Raw genomic sequence first — 21,607 nt, forward strand, 5'->3', positions numbered from 1 at the left:
ATACAGAACCCATAAGAGTCTAAAATGATAACAAAATGAGCAAGGGAACAAGGCTAACTATTGGCATGGTGGGGGTTTTCAATTTATTTTCAATGATAATATACATTTTCAAATACATTTGAATTAAAATTTTTGACGTGTGCAAAATAGATTTAGTCCCTCTGACCCAGAGACTATCATACTAACATGGGGTTCGGCATTTCCCGAATGACCCATGGATCTTGGACAAGACTCCAGCCTCTATAACTTCATAACAGGGGCCTTCGGTAACAACAACAAAGTTACAGTAAGGTTGTATACCGCCAACTCGCGGATATAGCAAGGCGACTGCCGAGACTTCTGAAATTTGAAAGCGACCCAGTAATCTGTACAGAGATGGAACACAAAGAGGACGGCAGTGGGTAACACGGAAGACTCAGAGCACAGACGCATAAGGAAAAGTTGGGGACATGCAAACAAGAAACAGTCTCGTAAACACCGACAAACTGAACAAGGCGAGAACCAGTGCAGAAAGGCAATCGGGATCCTGCTCGCCGCAGGTAACCGAAGGCAAGACTGAGCTAGTCTAGGCGTAGCAACGCACGCGCCCTGGTCCCAGAACCACGGCACACAAACCTGTAGCTCCATGAAATCTCAATTCATATCATATTTTTAATCTTGTTTTTCCCCTAGTTTCATTTGGACGGACCAACGATAAGCCTGAGCGGCAGTGTAACATTGCTGTGTGTGGAGATGCCAGAATAAAATATACATAGACGCGAAGATTCACAACAAAGACGAAGTACAAATCCGGCGAAGAGGTTGAAACACCAAGCAATCAACAATAAATGACGAAGAGAGGAAAGGTGACGAATAAGGAATGATAGGAGATTGCCTAGCATTTTCCGGAGGTATCCAATAAGTTAGTGATTGGAATTCGAGTTCCAGATCATCACATAATAGAGAATCGTCTAGCGAGCTCTCCTTCCATCGTATCGCTGACACTCAATCCTCTAGCGGGAGAAAGTTGTCCCCTTCTGTCGGATCTGCGGCTCCTGGCTCTCTCACCACGAGAATCGTCTCGCTCTTCCACAAACTCCGGCACCGATCCGCCCAATTCTTTGACCCAGAACTCACTCAACCAAGCCCGAAGTTCCACATCGAGACCCAGATATTCAGCATTAAGTACAAGGCCACGCCACCGTTCCTCAACACTCCCAGGAGAGTGAGCCGATGGAAGTGGAGTAGGAAGCGGAAGGACAGAGCGGCCAATGTGTATTTTAGGCCGAGCAGGGCCATCTAAGACATATGCGGATAACTTAGAGCGATCGCCAAAGTAAAGCCAGTGCAGCAGTGTGGGAAAGGATGGAGGATGAGGAAGAGGGATTTGCGCCGAGGGGAGCCCGAATCGGGACGTTATGAGGCGAGGAGTACGGCGGGCAGGCCAGCGGAAAGGCGTCCATGGAGGATCGAACTTGGGGGTGATGGATGGCATGAAGAGAGAAAGATTAGATGTGGGAGCAAAGAGTGCACGAAATAACGTGGACTGGGGTAGAAGAAACTCAGAATGTAACTAAGCCCATGTGCTTGAGTGGAACTGCGGCGAGATAAGCGAAGCCACATACCAGAAGGACGCGGGACTGGGTCCTCTGAAATATCGAAGGAGTTGGTGCACTGATCCTCCGACGAGCGTCTGGTATGATACCCGCGTAACTTCCCCTGCGGGTTTCTAAAGGGTACCCTGTCACGTTGGTCGTGAGCATGGCCAGTTGACGCCTACCAGGCGGCGGAACCTCCACTTGTATCGGCTGAGGTATCACTGATTTTGGAATTAAGCTGTTCATGCCATCCCAGCATACCAGTAGACTCACGAACTGCGCAGGTGGCTACTTGAGGCCGATTCCAATACAGTGGAGCGAGTTGATTTAGCTGATGGACAACATAACGGACTGGAATTTCTTTTAGGCCAGGATCCTGAGGGAGGTCGAAGTTGAACTCGGGCGCAACTCCCTCGTTTTCACAAGGACGCTCATCATGCGTGTTTCCCATGCAATAGCCTCGTCTACTCAACTGACCAAGGCCCCTTCAAAGAGCGTCAAGGGAAGCCAGGAAGGAGCCCAGTGGGAGAGCTTTAAGGCTTTGTTATGCGTCTCAAGATAGGAGGTGGGTTGTGCCGCGCACTATGCTGGCAGCTCAGAACAAAGAGAGACCTGCCAGCTTGAAGTTATGAATATGCCCCGGCTAGTTGTATGAGTTTAAATTGATCCCTAGCAGAGCCTGCAACGGTCGCTGGTGTATATTTAAGTTGAGCGGGGACCTCGGTGGGCAAGCGGTGAAGAACCCAAGCAGCCTGGAGGCGCCCCATCACGGCTGGCGTCCAACATGATATACTCATACATATGGTTCCGAGAAACAAAAATGATTAACGCCGCAGTAAAAGCCCAGAGAGAGAACAGCGCAGACAGAACGGAGAAAGGACCAGTGGGCACGAATACTGTGGTTGAGCGTCACTCTCACTTTCCTCCACACCGGATTTTGAGTGGCCCGAGCGATGATATCACACGCACTTTCCTCTTCCGACTAATCTGCGTGCATGTCAACGTACGGCTACATTATTCATTCCAACCGACAGGCAGAAGGAGATAGGGTATAAGGAAATAAGAGGGGAAAAGACCAATTGTAATACTAAAGCACAGGATAGCGAATGACTGGGGGGTTAATTAAACGAATGAAGTACTGCAAAAGAAGGTTACTTGTCAGATCTAGAGGTAATCGCAGTGAGGACTTCGGGGCTATTCCAGGAAAGGCACACCTACCTATAAAAGGCGATTGAACCAAGGAATACGACCACTCCTGCCCAATGGAGAATGTTCAGAAAGAGTTGACGCCAAATTTCATCCCGAAGGAGGCCAAAAGCATGTGGCCTGTTCTGATTCAGCCGTCAAACAGATACCAAGTATAGCCTTCAAGGCGTCCAAATCTTGATCGTCTGATCTGTACTCCCAGATGCGCACACATTAACGGGGCGATCTTCCTCTACCTTCTCTCCGCTGGTGGTTCCATTTGCTGTAACTTGTCCCGAAGAGGCGCCAATTCCGGCTTTGGTTCGGCCCCAAGCCAGAGCGGTAACAAAGTGGCCATGTGCCTCGACCGTTTTTATGCATCGGCCAGTCTTCAAATCCCAAACACGGATCGTTTTGTCATCCGCTGCGGAGAGAAGCATGGTGCCGCAGGGGTGGAATACGAGTGCCCGGACCCAATTATCATGACCCGCCTGTAGATGAACTCAACTTTTGCCAATCACTGAAAGGTGAAGATAGAGACTAACTAGGTTCTTAATGCATTGGCCACTTGAGGCATCCCATAACTTGATCGATTTATCCCTTGATCCGGTTGCGAGAAACTGTCCAGGAAGTTTGACACGGTCGGAAGGCTGCGAATCAAAGGTATGTTAACCGGACTATGGATCTCATCCTCGCGGTCAGTCAGGCTGTGTACGCACCAATGCAGCACCCGAAAGTTCCGATAAGCTCGGATAAGACACGACGGGGGCGAACGTGACAACCTCTAAGTAGTTATCGTGGCCACGTAACTCGATCTTTGTTTCCCCCGTTTGCATATCCCATATACGAGCCGTCTTATAAGCCACCCAAACGCATCAGAGTCATTCAAACCAGGTCCCACATGGCCACTGTACCTGATCATCAGAGCAACTGGCCAACAACCGCCCATCCTCCGATGGAGTGACGCATCTCACCCATTGCGAGTGACCAGTCAAAGTTTTAACACACCAGCCATTTGTTACGTCCCATACTTTGATTGTGAAGTCCCGACTGGAGCTTACGATGAAATCGTCCCCAGGAACAAAGCGAGCGGACGATATGGAGTGATCATGACCGTGCAGCGTTCGAGAGGAGTATTCATTTAGAACGTCCCATATTCTTAAAGTCAAATCTGACGAACACGATACTGCGGGAAGGGGACGATGTTAGAAGTGCACTCGTGAGGATAAGTGCTTCGGAGCCTCACCGAGTCGCGCCCCTTTACTGTCATAATGCACGTCAAGAACCTGACGGGTATGGCCCTTCAGGGTCCGCTCGAACTCGCCAGTCTCCCAATCCCATATCTTGATGGTCGCATCTTCGCTAGCACTTGCGAGGACCGAGTACAATGGGTGAAAGGTGACTCGAAGGACCTGCCCTCGATGGCCCGTCAGAGTGTAGCGTGCGGGCGCGCGAGGGACCCAGTCTGCTTGCGAATTGGATCGCCGAGCAGGGGAAAGAGAGAGCTCTTCTTGAAGCTGCGCATTTCGATTTTCAAGGTCCATAATCTGCAGATGCCCAACGAGTGATCAGGCTTGACCACAGCGCAGGATAGCTGAAAGGAACTCACCCGTTTCTGTAACCGTATCACACTTGTCCATTTCTTCTCCAATAAGCCCTTATACTTTGACGTTTCATCGGGCTTGTGAACTGTCCCACTGTCGGCGAGGAAAGCGGAATAGGAAGCGGTCATATCATGTGAATGAAAATAGTCCAAGATCGACTTATGTCTATTCATAAAATGCGCAAGGAAGCGTGCATGTTCGGTCAGTCATGAATCAAAATATCCTCATAACGCCAAGAACACTGGGACGTCGTTGCGACGCGTTGGAGGGAAGGTTGAGAAGGAAGCATTACACATACAGCTCATCTTTCTGTCGCTCCGATAGAGTTGACATGAGATCAATATATACTGAAGCGACGTAGTGGTCCTGTCTATAAAAGTTCCGTAGTGATGAGTGCGACCACAGACCCGCGCTCGTCAGCGTGAAGTCGATCTCGAGGAAAACATATGTCAACAAGACAGATGACACTCACACCGTTGTGTTCTTGCTCGGGCGCTGGAATACCCTCGGTAAATGCGCCTGGTCCGGATCATGCGTCAGCAGGAATGGACTCCTGCGCACGCTCAGGAACTGTCATCCAAATTAGTTCGAACCGTCCAACAAGAGCGCTCACTTTGCACACCGTTATGTATTATACACGAATTACGTGACAACCCCCAGAAACCGTATCGCATGTTTCAAATTCACTATGAATATACCATACCATGAGTGCATAATCTCAAGATGGGGACAAATCTTGATCTATCCCTATTCCTTCTGATTGTTTGTTTGTTTGTTTTATTCTGGATATTTAACCTGCAGAGCTTCGGGCTGCTCGCACGAGCGCCAAGGGCAGGGGTCTCGAGAGAAATACACGCAAATAAAGTAAAAATAACAGGGCATTCCATGAGGATGTGCTCTCGTGTCTCGATGGGTGTGCCGCAGCGGCAGCTTGGGTCTTCGCTAGTTAGGAATCGCTGGTAGTATTGGCCTAGGAAAGCATGTCCGGTGCGTAGTTGGACCAGGCGACTGAAAGTTTTGCGGCTGAGGGTCCTAAAGTGTTTGGAAGGGGAGATTTGTGGCCCGATGCCATTGCAAAGGTAGTATTCCGAACGTCTGAATTGGACAGGGTCAGTGTTCCAACGTTGGGTCCGCACAATCCTGAATTGTGGGAGGGGAGGAAAGAAGGGAAAGGATATAAAGAAAAGAAGAGAAAGGTGGTTCTTCTATCTCGCGTTTGTTTGTCAATGGTCCAACGAGGATGACTTGTTACATATGTGGGCCGTATATTTGTCTATTTGTCAATTACTTATGTAACATCGAACTTCCAGTGTCCCTTGAAATTAATCTTAAAAATCAGTTTACAATATCCTACTAGTAGTAGAAGGCAACTGGTTCACAGACTTTTCCTGAATTTCCGAAGTTGCTTCGGAAATTCGGAAAAGACCGACTGGGTAGGAGTCCAGTCTTATCTCCTGACTTTGCAGTGGTGCCGTCCCTGACACCCCACGACTTATGTAAATATAAAAGGCCGATCTTCCATCGGCGTCAGGAACCTTGTGACCCGCTAGTGGTGTTTACCCGACCTGAGACTTGCATACTGCGGCATTGACCATGGGAACATCCGAGAATAGGGTGACACCATACATGCGGATGCTGAGCTTAACTAGAGCTCCTTTTATGTAAGACCGCGTGAGTCCACCATCGCGCGCGAACCAACGTTCGTCCTCGCTAACCATTTGGAAAGACCGAAATGCAAAGACTCAAAAGATGAGTGGTTGGCAGGATGATCTTATCGGGCAGAAGGTAGACCTGAGGCGGGTTTTCTGGCCAATGGTATCCATTTTCTCGCCATACTGTGTAGTTTTCTCGGGGCTAAACTACCTGGTGAATTGGTTGAGCTTGCGAAGTATTTGCAATGATTGTCATCGCCAATGTAACTTCGTGAGGCATTGACTCACACCTTGCATCAGCCAACCTAGCTAGACATGTCTCCACTGGCATTCTTCAGCATCAAACTGATGTATTATAACACCGAGGGAAATGATACTGAAAACCAACAAGGTATGAAAAATGCAAGCAGTTTCTACACATCCAGATGTGCAGTCAGCAAATGAATTGATCAGTAGTACCCTTAGTTGCAGACCGCAACCTTATAGGTGAGATGGGCCCCTACAAAAGGTGTCATTAGATGAGGAGCGCATCAGACTGGAACATGGCTCACGATTTGTACCAATGGACGCGACATCAACCGTATGGAACCCAGGAGGGAGTGACCATTGGCCCCAAGAAGCGCCGCCCTAAAGTGAAGATAGATCAGACAAATGAAAGCTTAATCGGACGGCAACACAAACCACAATGCATTTCTCGCCAAGATCCTGAGCTGAACATGCATGAACCTCCCCTCCCCTTGGCTCGCTAGTCCATCCGAGGTCCTTACCATCAATCCTCACGTGAAACTTAGCAATGGGCGCAAATACTCCGGAAATCGTAATCACAGATTCAAACGGATTGTCGACGATAATCTGAGCAGCATTTTCGAAAACAACATAATTCCACCCCTCCACGGTGTAGCTCTCGAGGCATCGGGTATATCGCTGATAAGGTGTCGGAGTTGGCCTAATGGCAACGGTTACGGTAGTGGTGACAGGCTTAACAAAAACCGTTTCAATCTCCCTGACTTTCACAGTGGAAGTGTGGTGGTGGTCAACAGTCCGAGTAATGACGTCATGATGATTGACGGTGCGTGTGACGGTGGTAATGACGGGCTTAGCAAAGACTGTTTCGATATCCCAGACTTTCACAGTGGAAGTGTGGTGGTGGTCAACAGTCCGAGTCACGACGTCATGATGATCGACGATCTGAGTAACGGTAGTGGTAACAGGTTTAGCAAAGACTGTGTCAATCTCCCTGACTTTCACAGTCGAGGTGTGGTGGTGGTCAACGGTCTGAGTGACTACATCGTGATGATCGACGATCCGGGTAACGGTGACAGTGGATGGCTTTTCAACAACAGTGTAGGCATGGGAAGGCGAGTAACTATGAGTGGAAGTAGGTTGATGGCCCAATGTTTTGGTGGGAACGAACGCATTGCGGATCGTGATGTCTCCATCGGGAATTCTCTTGGAGAAAACGGCCCATTCAGGATTCTTATGATGACCGTGGTGATGACCAGCCGCAGTGTAGCACGGAAGTGCAAGAGTGGTTGTGCCCTGATGCTCCCAAGTGACTGCAGAATTGTTAATAAACTACTGCCATGATTGATGGATGTTTCCAACGCACGCAGAGTAGCCCACTTGTCAATGGTGCTTAAACCAGCAATTTGAACATCAGGATACCCACTGGGGGTCACATAGGGCTTCGTTACGATCCATAAAGTGAGCGCGACCAGTCCAGATTCGAGGGTAACACTCACCGGAGGCGAGGTAACGGTTTGATGGACAACCGTCGTCCCATGAACCACAGTAGATGTCGGCTGACACCCAAAAACTCTATCCTGAACGTGTTCTTTAGCGGTATCCACACGTTCTTTGATCTCTTCAACTACTTCAAACGGAACTTGGACGAAACTGTGATCAAACAAGTGGTTATGCCAGTGGTGATCACCCAAAGCGAGCACAGGCAACAGGGCTAAAGACAACACGGCTGAAGCGACCATGATGTCTGGATGGAAGAGGGAAAAAGTAAGGATTCAGGAGGGTGATGTTTGGACTTTATAGGATGGGAAGCGGTGGACCCTGGGCGGTGAAACCGTCTGTCTAAATGCAAAAGCCGGAAGTGGTCTGCCGTGACAGCTTTCTGATGTTGGCAATTTGCAAATAATTATATATTGGGATTGAGCAGACAGTGAGTAGACACACACCAGCCGCGTGTTGAATGAATCCGCGAAGACCGAAACACCTGAGGTTTAGAGCCAAGATACCAACATAGATCCAACGGAGAACGTTGAAGCAACAGCACTCGATCTAGTCGTTGTGGCCAGGGTTGAAGGAGAAACTGCTGGCCCACTGAATAAGATCCAATATTATTTAATGATAGCCTCGTAGTTCATGCATTACATAGTTAAGTAATGCAATCTCCAACAAGTGGGTAGACCCTTCAGTATTCATGAGCACGAAGCAAGCCTCGAGGTGCGGAAAGCTCGTGCTGGACGCATATCTGACAGCACAACAATCGGCGCATCTGGGGCGTGTCCGAAGCAACGAGTGTATTGACAGGTCGGCGATTCAGGATTCCTATCACGTGGAGGTCCTGAATATAATTGTAGCGGAGTTCGCCGGACATATTGTATGGCATCAACTGGGTCATTTGCCCTCTGATGAATCACTCTACTATACATACTATGTATTCATCAGATTTCAACTTATGTAACAGCCTAAGGGCCGTTTCGAGAAAAGAGAGAGAGGAGAGTCTTGGCACTAGTGGTCTCCCAGCCTGTTATGAAAAACCGCCACGCAAGTGTACCTGTGGTGGTGGTTGTGCAAGGCACTGATCTGATCTGGTCGTGATGGCGACCAACCGTTCACAATCACACGACGATGAACGACGTTTTCCCTGACAGCCTGCAAGGTTTCTGCAATGCAAATTCCACGGTCCATGGCCAGCGCCAACAGTTGGATAGCAAGAAGGCAGCTCTAGCTCTGAGCACAAAAGGATGTTCATTACATATATTCATATCATGATCGAATCAGAGGGTTCGCAAATTAATGCACATGCACAATGGCAGCCACATAAATAATGATTATGCATGATATGTGTGCAGAAAAATTTAAATTTTCATTCACTCGCGTTTGTGGGGTATAGTGTGAGCGCTCCTTCGAAGACAGACCAGGAAGAATGTCGTGTCAAGACTAATTTTTTGAGTGCGCTATATAAATCACTGGACAAACATCAAATACATAGTTGTCACGTTTCTTTGCTGGGTCATTTTTTTACCGCAACTAGCCAGCTCACACGAAAATCCGAGGGGGAATAAGTAATATTTTAAGTATGCGCTGCACTTGTACAGTTAATTCCCCATACACTTACCCAGTGCTCAGCCTCCTGGTACTAGCCTCGCCGCTGCTTGCGTTCTGCCTCAAATCTCATTGATCAACGTTCTTTCCGATTCGATTGCCTTTCCAGGCGCATGCGCGGAAGCAAATCAAATTACCTTCACTGAACACCTCTTGCAGCGTTTCACGATCCTCTCTTCCTTTTCTGCTCAGACGCGGACAGTCTACAGAAAAATTTCTTTCCATATAGACTTTGTATCATTTGTGTCTACTAGAGCGAATTCTTTTAGAAAACGCTCAGCTGTGGAATTTTGTACTTAGAACCATCGGATGCCGCCGTCCACACCCTCTGCGGGATCCTCTACATCCAACCCGACGTCCATCCAAGTTGGTAAGCGTGCACCTCTTCTTTGCATACCTAGCTTCTTCAATGACTTCTCTCCCTGTTAGCTGTTCGGATACGCCCCCCGACGACCCATGATGCATCCTCGATACCAACTCGCTTCCAACGAACAGTGATTCATCCCTCATCCGCCACGACCCTAACAGTAGACAATGTATCTGGTCCTCCTACTTCCACGGCTGTAGCTGCGCCCCCTTCTCCTGCTGCTTCCTCATCCAAAAAACAAACTTTTGCTTTTGATCAAGTGCATGCACCCGAGGCAACACAATTTCAACTCTTCACGTCCACGGCTGCGCCGCTTGTGTCGCGCTTCGTCGAGGGGTATAACTGCACAATACTTGCATATGGTCAGACATCATCGGGGAAAACGCACTCTATGACTGGGGTCGATTTAGACGCTGACCCAAATGATCCAACCAATGGAATGGGCATAATCCCTCGTGCCATCTCAACTATCTTTGCCAGGGCGAATGAGCTCAAGCGCGAACGCGGCAGCGCATGGCAGTGGAGTCTTAAAGCCTCCTTCATAGAACTTTACAACGAAGATTTGATTGATCTCCTGGCCGTTGGTGACAACGGTATGAAGCAAGACGTCCAGATTCGTGAGGATAAGGATGGTACCATCATATGGGGCGGTCTCAGGGAGATTCCCGTGCGGAGTGCGGCGGATGTCATGGCGTAAGTTGTTAAAATGACCTCGTTCAATGCGCCGACTGATGTTCGTTCAGCATTCTTAAACGTGGTACCGCGCACCGTCGCACAAACGAGACGGATATGAATGCCCAATCTTCCCGTTCCCATGCCATATTTTCAATCACTCTCACTCAGAAGAAATTCAACGGAACTATAACCCCATCTTTCCGGAACGGTCGTTCGTCGCCGATGCCTCCATCTACTCCGTCTCCCTCCAAAATTGCACGGCCCGGTTCTATGGTAATTGGCTCAAGCCGTGTTTCTTCTCCTACCTTTGGCCGGGCGCCGACACCAAGCTTTGCCGCTGCTATGTCGCGTGGTGGATTGAGGCCTTCCAGCGCATTGGGAATGCGTCCTCGCACTCCTGAAGTCGATGAACCCTCCGGAGAGTGGGTTACAGTTGTTTCCAAGTTCCACTTCGTGGATCTTGCTGGAAGTGAACGGGTGAGTTGCCAGGTCTACAGGGGAGACCGAACATTAATTTCCGTTCCCAGCTCAAACGGACTGCAGCACAGGGCGACCGTGTTAAGGAAGGTATATCCATTAATAGCGGATTACTCGCCCTTGGGAACGTCATTTCTGCCCTCGGTGATCCTTCACGGGCCCGTACCATCGGGAACGGCACTGCGATTCACGTACCTTACCGTGACTCCAAACTCACTCGTCTCCTTCAAGATTCTCTCGGAGGAAATGCTCATACCCTCATGATAGCCTGCGTCTCGCCCGCAGAGTGGAATGTTGGTGAGACTGTCAATACCCTCAAATATGCAAACCGAGCACGCAACATTAAAAATAAGGCTGAGATTCGTGAGAAAGAAGATGGATGGGACGATCTGGAGTGGTTGCAAACGATGGTCACCAAGCTTAGGAAGGAACTCAAGGCCTTGAAGGAAGGTGCCGTAACCCCCGTAACAGATACTGAACCTCCTACTCCGACTATTGGTGCGCTTCCAGATAAGGGTGCTGCGAAGGTACTTCGACAGTATGGCGAATTACAGGGGCAGTACCAGCAGCTTAGACGGGAGTTTGTTGAGCGAAATGAGGAACTCGCACGGTTGCGCACTGAGATTGAGGAGAGGAATGCTCCCGTTGCTGGGATGAGCCGTCGGTACGAGGAAATTGTAGGTCCTGTCATCGAGGAGTATGAGAAAACTATTACGGCCATGGAGACGGAGTTAAAGTTGAGTCGAACTGCTTTGGTGAGCCGGATGATCGCTTTCAGTGATTCTGGCCACTAATTTGTTGAACAGGAACACACCAATGAGATGTTCTCAGAACAAGAGAGTGAGTTGGCGGTGCACAAGGAGCGCACGGCCAACGCAGATGGATATATCGAGGCACTCCGTGCCAGGGTTGGGAAGTTAGCTGAAAGGGAGGCTTCCACCGAAGTAAGCTGCCCAACTATCCCCGCGCCCCGACTTCAGCGAATCGTTTACCCGGTCCTGTAGGTTTACGTGCGCGATCTCGAAGCGAAGCTTAAGGTGTTTGCTGACTCGACTACCGCTCATGATGACTCAATTGTCGAGCTCCATAAAGAGATAACTCAATATAAAGAAGCGGAGGCTGCATCGGCAGCGTACATCGCTGGTTTGGAACAGCGACTCGCGTCCGCCGATGTGGACATTGTTTCTCTTCGGACTCAAATTGAGAAGCTCGAGACTGACCTTTACGAAAAGAACGGGATGGTTGCCTCATTGCAAGGTCGTCTGGATAATCTATTGCGAGAACAGGCGGATGCAGCGAGCTGGAAGGAGAGTCTCGCGGAACGTGAAAAACGTGTCGAGGAATTAGAGAAGAAAATGGAAGAGTGGGAGAAGGTTCGAGCGGAAACGGCCGAGGAACGCCGACGTCTCAGCAGCGTCGTCAGCGAGGTGGCATCCGCCCGTCAGTCTCTGGAGGCTGAGGTCAACTCAATAGACATTCCACGACTTCATCTTCCTTCATCCCCTACGACTAGCGTTTCAACGGTCCATGGCTCAAGTTCAGCAGAACAGGAAGTACTCGCCCTTCAGCAGAAGCACTCTGCCACTTTGTCCGAGTTGGAAGAAGTCAGTTCCAAGTATCGCGATGCGCTTCGTGAGATTGCGGACTTATCCGCCCAGATCTCTGAAGCCAAGTTGAACTCGGAAACTTCGTCAGAGGTCGGGTCCGAAGCGGGCGGGAGCCGGATGGTCCCTCGCACACCATCTACAGGTCGAAGACCGCTTCCTCGCCGTGAGACCGTCGATGGGTTGGGCATCCTTAGCATCCCACCTTCACCGAGCGCAGGAACTTCGCGAAGGGGGTTTTTCAGGCACGCGGCCTCCACAGAGGGGCTCCATTCGAGGTAAGCAGTTTCGGCTTAGCTACATCATTTCCCCTTTTCATTCGTAGGCTACCCTCACAGGTCGCTGTCGCAATCACAATCGCTTTCATCGGAGCTCTACTCGGCGCCGTATTCAAGGACCTCATGGGCACAAGGTGACAGTCTCTTGAGTCCTTCGTCTACCTTCCCCCCCAAGGCCTTGCTTCGCCGAGACTCTTCTCCTCAGGAGAGTGGACGTTCTGTAGAGAGCCTCGAGAAAGAAATTCAACGCTTGCAGGAGGTAGGGTCATTGCCATCTACCTCAAACTGTGAAACTGACACATGATGTGCAGGTCCTCAAGGACCGGGAAAATGAGATCAGCATTCTGGAAAAGAGTCTTGCGAGTCCCAATGGGAATGCACTCCATGACGTTCAGGAGGAGGTGGAGCATTCGACCATTTCTGCAGCTGGAGATGGCGAGTTATCTCCTGGTGCACAAGAACGCTTCGACAGGATGAAACAGACCGTCCTTCTGGACAGTAGGCGGGAAGCCGAAGAGAAAGAAGCCGAGTCTATTCGGAGACTTGACGAGCTAATGAGGTACAACCTGGGCTTCAAGATAGATCATCAAACCTGACATTTTTTTAGGTCAATGGCACAAAAGGAATCACAACACGTTGCCATCGTGGATCATCTCAATGAGGAGCTTGCCAATCTTCGTCGCGAACATGATGAATTGATCGGTTCGACCCACCTCCAAGTATGTGTCTTTTTCCATTGAAGTATCCTTGTTTCTGACCGTGCCTCCCCAGATGAAAGCGCACTCTGAAAGAAATGCAACTCTAACTGCTGATCTGGCCGAACTACGCTCGCAGCTCTCCACGTCACAAGAACAGAATAAAGACGTTGTAGAAAAGCTAACGAAGTTGCGGCAAAGAGAGACGGAACTACTTGAGACTCGTCGTATCGTGGAGGAGGCTCATACGAAGGAGTTGGAGGGCCTCCGTAATATGCAGGCCATAGAGCTTCAGGGCCATGAAAAGGAGAGGAACGAATTGAAGTCTCGACATGAAGCTGAGTTTCAGCAGTTGAAGTCCTCGTACAGGGACGAAGTCAGCGCTCTTGAGGTCGCTACCAAACAGCACGCCAGTGAGAACAGGGCCTCCTTGGACGAACTAAGAAAAACACACGAAGAAGCCGTCTCGGCTCTCAAATCCCAGCACGAGGGATTACTGAAACAGCGTGCAAGCGAATCTTCTGCCATGGCGGACAAAGTCAGGGCGGATCATGAGCGTGCCATTGTACTTTTAACTGCGGAAAGAGGGGAAGCGCTACGGAGACAGATGGAGCAATCTGACAAAACTATCAACCGTCTCCGTGAGGATCATGAGGCCGAAATCAAGCGGATCAACACTGTACGCGAGGGTATTCTCACAGAATCTCAGGAACAGCAAGCAGCCGTTATCGAGGAGCTTCAGGATCAGCACAAAGCAACCATCGATCGCAAGGAAGCGGATTTCAAATCAGACCTTGAGCGTGCAAAGCTCGAGTATCAGCGGGATCTTGGTGCCCGTGACGAGGACCACTCGAGAGAAATAGCTCAACTCCTTTCAGAGCACACCCACCACGCTTCTCAATTAGCAGAAGAATTGGATGCAGCCAAGGCCCAGCACTCCATTGGGCTTGCAGAGTTGTCGAAGAAGCATGACGATATATTGCAAGAGCTCAGTCTCAAGCATCAGTGCAAGCTTGAAGATCTGCGAAATGCTCATGAAGAGGAAGTCGAGCGTTTCTCACATCAAGTCATGGATTTGCGTAACTACCACGACACCATGGTCTCCAACCATGCCATTTCACTTGAACGTGCCGCGACGGCCGCGAGCGAGAAACACGAGAAAGAAAAGGAGAGTCTCCTTGCAGAACATGCTCTTGCAATCAACGTACTCAGAGCCGATCACCAAGCGACCATCGCTGAGGTCAATGAGTCGCTGACCGCTGCAGAGGAGGAACATCAGCAAGACGTGGCTGCGCTTCGACAAGCGAATGACGCCGTTCTTGTTCAAGAGCGTGAGCGTCGTCTGGTGACGCTTGCTGAACGAGATGCTATTCACAGTCGAGAGCGAGAGTCCCTGCTCAAGGATGTCACCATGCTCAAGGTGCAGCTGACGGAGGCAAAGACGTCAATTGCAAGAGCAGAACGGGACTTCTCTTCACAAAACTCAGCCCAAACCGTTCTTTTAGAAGAGAAGGTAACCAAGATGGAGGAACTGCGACGCAACCTAGAGACGGTTAGGGAAGAGCATGCGTCCAGCTTGCGGGCAATTACAGACCTCCGTGAGGAGTTGGGAAGGAGCCACAAGGATGTTTCATTGCTTACCCAGGATCTCACCAAATCCCGGTCACTCGCTTCGGAGCTGGAGGAACATCGATCTGCCCTTGGTGATGCCCGAAGTGAACTTCAGCGAACAAAGACTGAGGTAGAAACTCTGCGAGAGGAGAAGTCGCGACAAGATCAAATTCTCCGGGATCTTCAGGCCCAGCTGTCCAATGCGAAGAATTCGAGGTCCCCAATTGAAGACGCGACCCCCAGTCTGTCTGAGCGACCACAAGCCCATCGTCTAGGCAGCCTTCCACCAGCAAAATTACCACCGCTCACTCCTCCGCCTTCTATCCCGCCTCCCCCAGTTCCAACATCTATTCCCGCTGTCCCTTCAGTACCTACCGATTCCAGTACTACGACCATGTCACGCTCATCTCATGGTTCGCGACCATCCCTGGACGACTCGGTATCTGGACGTTCGACCCCTTCTACCTCACTCATGGTGCATGGCGCAAACGTGGAGAAGTTGCAAGTTCAGGTCATTGAACAGCACCACATGATTGAAGAGCAAGAAATAATGATTCGGACACTGAATAAGCAGCTGACACATTGTGAAAGTGATCTGCAAGCTCATATGGATCTTGTGGCAACCTTGGAAACATCGTTGACGGACTCAGAGCGGAACCGTGAGTTGAATATGTTTCGTCTGGGGTCTCAATCTTACAAGATTTCTCCGTTTTCTCCATGCACCGACACAAGTTCGCAAGAGCCGCATGCAAGCCAACGAGTATGCGAAGGATCGTGATGCTTTGAACGAAGGGATCGAGGCGTTAAGGGCTGAACTGCAGCGTTCACAGCAAGAAGTCTTAAATGCTCGTCGATCAGTTCTCGAGGAAAAGGAGCAATATGAAACAAGACTAGAAGAGGAGCGACGTGCCAAGGAGCGGACGAGGGCTCAGCTAGAAAGTCGTATGGATGAGATTCAGAGGCGGAAGTCCAAATTCGTTTGCTTGTGACCCTCCCCGTAACGATATATCCACCTTTTGGGCAGCTACCCCTTACACTTGATATCCACACATACACCTCTGCCGTCATGTGGGCCTACCGATGGCTGCACATTCGGCAGTTAAGTCTCCCTGCCGGATCCCCATAGCTTTCGCCCACAAGGGCACATTCTCCCATTGGTTTATCCCTTAGTTTGGAGCCCCGGAGTTGCACTGCTGACGCATTTTGTCATTCTTCATTTGGTGGAGGCTGGATTCCCACTGCACTTTACATTATTTAATCCTAAGTGGCTCGAGATTTTCCATAACCTTTGTACATAGTACTTATCTATCACTATGCCATGCCAGATAATGAGATATGTTTTATGAGGACTTGTCGGAGAGTATAGCTAAATGTGATCGCGACCTAAATAAAAAATAGAATGCTGTGGCTTAACTGCGGTATTCAATGTAAGTGGCCACACCGCACGTTGCTGACACGGGCGTATGCCCACTGACAAAAGCCGAATACTACATAGGGCAGTTCAATCCTTGCACATTACGCTGAGGAAAATAGAAAACTTCGGTGCGGAATGGGTACGTTTGGTTGCTATTATACCCTGGCGACGTAAATTGAGATTCTCTCCATGACTGCAGCATTCGGCTATAGACGTGTTCGCGTTTAACGTCTTTGGCACCGAGAAATATCTTGAATCTGACTCCCAGAATTTAGTGCCAACAATTTTCTACAGCGCTCCTATTAGTGGCGATGCGTTTCACTAGTAATCTACACGTATGTCCCGCCATATTCGGCGACTTTGCGATGACTCGAAGACAGACCCAATGATTCCTGTTGTGTTTGAGTGTACGCAACTACTTGCGCCGCTGAGCTGTCATGCGACCGCCAGGTGACAAGAACTAGGCTCGCCACATATACCCATCTGATCGAGGCTCATATTGCATGGTGGCAAGCATATATCGAGAAAAATCCCTGACTTCGACGAACATCTCTCTCTCTCTCTCTGACTAAAGTCGAACTGAAACTCCCCTCAATTGGTAGTGAACTTCCTATTGGTCTTCAGCGGGAAAAACTGTTATGCAGCAAAGATCTCTAAGTGCTGTATCCTACGCATCCGAGGCTGCTGTTAGCGATACGACACTGTCTATCATGTCACTGAAGCAAAAAATCGAAGCCGCCCTTGTCTCAGGCGGTGGAATGGCGATACCGATTCTTACAGCTGTCAATTCCGCATCGGACACATTCCCTCTAAAAGTGCCACAGGAGGGGCTTTATTCATTGCGGACGCAGTGAAGGTGAGTTTGATCCGTAACGACGTGAGTTATGAGTGGAATCTCCCGACGTGTATTTTACAGAGGTTTAAAACAAGAAACAACGGGAAGATTTCGGCCAGCATGCGGCGGACATGGTAGTTGATGTAGGCTTAAGCCTCAAGTCTTATGAAGCGGCGGCGGCGGAAGCACAACCGTGGGTTGGTAGCATTCGGCGGCTTGATCTGTAAGTAGGTCAGCCCTCCTAACAAATTCATCGGACGGTGACAACGACACCTCTAAGCGTGCTTCAGGATATTAAGTCAAATATTGAGCAAAGGCTTGAAAAACTGGAGGCGCGATCTTCTTTCCGTAACGTGATATCCTACATGCGAGACCCAGGACCGATTGACGATGTAAGGAACGATCTAGGCAAGGCATTAGCATCATTCCAGGCTAGCGTTTTCCAGCAGTCATATTGAAGAGCAATTCTGGCGTTGAAGGCGATTGTAGCTTCGCGCCAGCCTGAGAGTTGGCATAAAACTGACGGACTTGGGTTCGTTAAAATTAACCCAAATGCTGTGATCATGCTGAGAGAACGAGTACTGAGCAAGAGCTCGATCAACTCAAGTATGCCGACCTAGCTCATCACGACTCTACTGCAGTATGCCAGGAAGGCACTAAATGAGGAAACCCGAGTGATGCTACTGTCTGCCACTGCTGGCGCCGGGAAATCGGCCGTTGCACACTCAATCGCAGAGAAATGCACCGATCAAGGGATTCTTCTCTCAAGTTAGGGCGGGTGAGCAGCCCCGGCCAGACCATTTGTTTAGTGGCATGACAAGAACATTGGCTGAGTAAAGCCCGCTTCATCACAGTATCCACGCTCAAGAAGGATCCCACGCTATCGACAGCCCCATTCAAGATGCAGCTCAGACCCCCACCGGCGGATCATCCAATGGTTGTCGTTATTGACGGTCTCGACGAATGCGAGAAGGATGCATTCGAGACATTTGCCAACACCCTTCGAAAGGAGGTTCCCCAATTACCGCGTTCTGTGAAATTCTTCGTCACATCAAGACATTTTGATCTTGTCCAACGTTCCCTCTCACCCTCAGTCGCCTCACTATTAACCTCCTGGATGAAGGACTGTGCCTCATTTGTTCGTTCACAGCTGAATGAATTGGAGGCGCATCCAACCTTAGTATACGACGTCGATGAAGAGCTCTTGGCTCAACAGATTACCGCTCGCTCCAATGGACCCTTTGGATGGATCAGCACCGTGTTCATCTTCCTCAAAACAAAGGGGAAGTCTCCGATGACTACACTGAGAAAACTAGTTGACATGAGTTCTGATCCTGGCAGAATCCCGGCTGAGCGGATGATGGATAGACTGTATGCGTCAATCTTAGAGAAATGTGACTGGGAAGATGGTGATTTGGTGCATGATTACCCAATCGTGATGGGGGCCCTCTTGGCTGCTTCACGGCCGCTGTCTGTTACGGCGTGGGACATCATTCTATCAACTCTCCTATTCAAACTACCCTCGCTGAACTTAGCCCACTCCTTTTGGGAACTCAAGAACCTCACACGCCGATTCGCATTTTGCATCAGTCATTCCGCGACTTCGTCATGGATTGTTCTGAGTCACGATCATCCACTTTTCAGCAACATGTGAGTGATACAACCATGGACAATGAAAGGATGCACTGCGAGGTCTCCAGACCCTGAATGAGAAGTTATGTCGCGTCGAAAGCCTTGGAGTGGTCAGCGATATATCTCCGCAAGATGGTACATGCGCTGTTGATTCTGTCAAAACAACTCTCCATCGGTGGAAGGCACTGGATGCAGGTACTGAGTCATTGTCGTGCTTTATTCCCAGTATCACGGTGCCTACGCGGAGCGACTGGAACAGCCGTCATCCTTAGTCGTGAGCGTACTGGAGGACCTTGGAAGACATGAAGAGTGCTGTGGCTACGCGTAAGGGATGTGAATGCACGGAATTATGGTTGTACCTTCGCATTCAAACCACATCGGGTACATACTCTCATGTACAAGGTATCCAGAAACCGTACATGTTTCAGTAGAGCTTCACATTCTCTGTGCACTGTTGCATTATGTACGGATTAACAATGCTCATAGAATGACGTAGATGAGAAGTTTCATCTATACATGCTGGGCATAATTATTCCACGGTTAGCACAAAAGTGCTGGCCGCAGTATATGATGCAGCTATATAATAAAATGATGCGGAAGGGTACTTGTGGTCGGATTGGATCAAGGACAGGCAACGTCAAGTCGCTACAGCGGCATACAAACAAGCGCGTGAACCCGTATGCACAGGGGCTATCAGGGTTGGGCCCTACCACTGAAACTTGGGCCAGCGAACAATGACAACAGAAGTTGATAGCCGATGACTGATGGTTAGATCCGAGGTTGCGAAGTTCGTGATAACAAAGGCAATGTCGGTATGCACATGCTCAGCTGTGAATCCATCTTTTTTCATGAAGGATTAGGCATTATAATACTGAACAATAGAGAATGGATCATCCATTCAACACCGCATCGGAAATAAGCTGAACCTACCATTGAGAACTAATCTAAGGGATAAAAATGCGCGAATAGCCCTCCACACTGTACAGAGATAAGTCGGAGTGCTCCATTCAGCGCTAAATTGGCGGCAAAGTGGCACATAACTCACGTCTGCCGACAACAAGGGCAAGTATGCTTTCCACTACTACTCCTTGCTGCCAAACCACTCCGACATTCATCGCAAAGTGCCAGACACCTGCACGGCCAAAAAATAACTACTCTGGGCTCCACCGTACATATCACACAATTGAATCGTAAGGGATCGTTCTCCTGTTCTGATGGAGGACGGCGAGCTTGCCGAAGGGCGAGTGTGGAAGAAAGGAGGGAATATCCACTGCGTGTCAAGGCTCGTGGAGGCGAAGTTGGAACATCGTGTCGGTGTCCAGGCGAGGAGAGGCGTGCTAGAAGCGCTGAAGCCTCAGACAGAGAGAGGTCCGATATGAGGGCACCTAATTCAGATGCGTCCGGAAGCTCGTTATCAAATGGGGTTGTCTCCCGGCTGGGAATTGCGAAGCGGGGAGCGTTTGCAACATGAGGTGAACGATCAACAGATGAATTAGTGGATGTGACAGATCGTCGGGTATCGTCGCCCTCGTCACTATCGTCCGTTGTCCATCCGCTCTCACTCGTGTCGTGTCCCAAGTCAGGAACGTACTCATCATCATCATCCTCTTCGTTATCAATTCCCCTTGCTACATCCACAGGTAATCTGCTGTCCTCAGCATGCCTGTCGCTCGAACGTGGCGGCGACATTCTCCCTAAAATACCCCACAGAACACTTGTCGTTGCAGCCCTCAGCTCCCTCCTCTCGTCCTCGTTCATTGCCCGCGCCTCATCCCTTCCCCGACTGCCCAATAGATTCCTCACAAACCTTACCTGCCATATCACAAACCCAATCCACCACATCTTCAAACTTCTTAATAATCCACGAACCTCAGGATGGTGGGCGGATCCAAACCAGTAACCTCCTATAGATGGACTTGGAGGCATAAATGATGGTGAGATTTGAGAGTCAGAGGAGGAAGGATTTAACGGCGCGGGACCGGAGAAAACTGTAGGTCCAGATGAGGTGCCAAGCAAAGGAAGTACACGTTGTATTTCGTTCCCAAATCCTCTCCGTGAACGACCCCTCTGCAATAAAGTATACCCGTTCCGGCCGATCGTTCCTGCTGACGAAGTGTTCAGCGCACCATTTGAAGGGCTTTCGGAAGGCAGGACGACCTCACTAGGGCCCAACCTCAGTACATCCTTCTCCTTTGCATCATCATTCTCCAACAATGAAGTACGCCTAACACCCACTACTTCATTGGCGAGCCCCACGAAATTTGTCGCATCCAAACATGCCATTCCGACCTTTGCTAGCGCCTCGCTGAACTGATCAGAGTGCGAAAGGAGGGACATACCCGGCACTGCCGTACTCCATGAAGATGGTGCGAGCCATGACATGCTGGGGACGGAGGAGACAGAAGCAGGCGGGTTAGGATATCGAGAGTGTGTGTGATGAAAATGATAGAGAGGAGAAAAGTTTCGACAAGCGTTGTTGCGAAGGAGGGATACGGATGTGAAGTAGGATTCGTTATCAGTGTGTAGATGAAATGGATCTGTAAATTCGAACATAAAACGAATGCTGGATGTGTCTCCGTCAGATCTACGTACTATGCCCGCAATGCCACAGACGCTCGACGGTATAAGTCTGTAGTCACCCCATTCTCTCTTGACGTTC

At 49.6% G+C, this 21,607-nt stretch overlaps 6 protein-coding genes across 6 annotated transcripts; 2 read left to right on the forward strand and 4 right to left on the reverse strand.

Annotated features, from left to right (window-relative positions):
* Positions 1–779: 779 nt before the first annotated feature.
* Positions 780–2,194, reverse strand: EI90DRAFT_937106 (uncharacterized protein). Its single transcript, XM_039068266.1, has 3 exons — positions 1,851–2,194; positions 1,605–1,798; positions 780–1,552 (listed from the first exon to the last, which is right to left on the reverse strand). Exons 1-3 carry the CDS (start codon positions 2,026–2,028, stop codon positions 932–934), a joined length of 993 nt encoding a protein of 330 aa, XP_038907849.1. The 5' UTR covers positions 2,029–2,194; the 3' UTR covers positions 780–931.
* Positions 2,195–2,811: 617 nt separating this feature from the next.
* EI90DRAFT_936998 (WD40-repeat-containing domain protein) lies at positions 2,812–4,919 on the reverse strand. Its single transcript, XM_039068264.1, has 8 exons — positions 4,839–4,919; positions 4,665–4,736; positions 4,372–4,531; positions 4,009–4,309; positions 3,677–3,948; positions 3,482–3,616; positions 3,308–3,412; positions 2,812–3,253 (listed from the first exon to the last, which is right to left on the reverse strand). Exons 2-8 carry the CDS (start codon positions 4,697–4,699, stop codon positions 2,945–2,947), a joined length of 1,317 nt encoding a protein of 438 aa, XP_038907850.1. The 5' UTR covers positions 4,700–4,736; positions 4,839–4,919; the 3' UTR covers positions 2,812–2,944.
* Positions 4,920–6,530: 1,611 nt separating this feature from the next.
* EI90DRAFT_937057 (uncharacterized protein) lies at positions 6,531–8,223 on the reverse strand. The gene is made up of 3 exons (XM_039068265.1): positions 7,761–8,223; positions 7,628–7,703; positions 6,531–7,574 (listed from the first exon to the last, which is right to left on the reverse strand). The coding sequence occupies exons 1-3, from the start codon at positions 8,001–8,003 to the stop codon at positions 6,646–6,648; spliced, it is 1,248 nt and encodes a 415-aa protein (XP_038907851.1). The 5' UTR covers positions 8,004–8,223; the 3' UTR covers positions 6,531–6,645.
* A 1,161-nt stretch (positions 8,224–9,384) lies between these two features.
* Positions 9,385–16,414, forward strand: EI90DRAFT_3160391 (uncharacterized protein). Its single transcript, XM_039066265.1, has 11 exons — positions 9,385–9,730; positions 9,790–10,420; positions 10,471–10,879; positions 10,930–11,634; positions 11,686–11,823; positions 11,884–12,761; positions 12,822–13,020; positions 13,073–13,320; positions 13,369–13,480; positions 13,533–15,726; positions 15,800–16,414. Exons 1-11 carry the CDS (start codon positions 9,670–9,672, stop codon positions 16,054–16,056), a joined length of 5,832 nt encoding a protein of 1,943 aa, XP_038907852.1. The 5' UTR covers positions 9,385–9,669; the 3' UTR covers positions 16,057–16,414.
* A 1,803-nt stretch (positions 16,415–18,217) lies between these two features.
* EI90DRAFT_3138151 (uncharacterized protein) lies at positions 18,218–18,970 on the forward strand (the record flags this gene model as incomplete). The annotated part of the gene is made up of 1 exon (XM_039064884.1): positions 18,218–18,970. One exon carries the CDS (start codon positions 18,218–18,220, stop codon positions 18,968–18,970), a length of 753 nt encoding a protein of 250 aa, XP_038907853.1.
* A 789-nt stretch (positions 18,971–19,759) lies between these two features.
* EI90DRAFT_937241 (uncharacterized protein) lies at positions 19,760–21,607 on the reverse strand. Its single transcript, XM_039068267.1, has 4 exons — positions 21,541–21,607; positions 19,994–21,485; positions 19,879–19,926; positions 19,760–19,819 (listed from the first exon to the last, which is right to left on the reverse strand). Exons 2-3 carry the CDS (start codon positions 21,328–21,330, stop codon positions 19,893–19,895), a joined length of 1,371 nt encoding a protein of 456 aa, XP_038907854.1. The 5' UTR covers positions 21,331–21,485; positions 21,541–21,607; the 3' UTR covers positions 19,760–19,819; positions 19,879–19,892.

The sequence above is a fragment of the Cantharellus anzutake genome, assembly GCF_015039405.1.
Source record: "Cantharellus anzutake strain C23 chromosome Unknown EI90scaffold_213, whole genome shotgun sequence".
Classification (NCBI taxonomy): domain Eukaryota; kingdom Fungi; phylum Basidiomycota; class Agaricomycetes; order Cantharellales; family Hydnaceae; genus Cantharellus; species Cantharellus anzutake.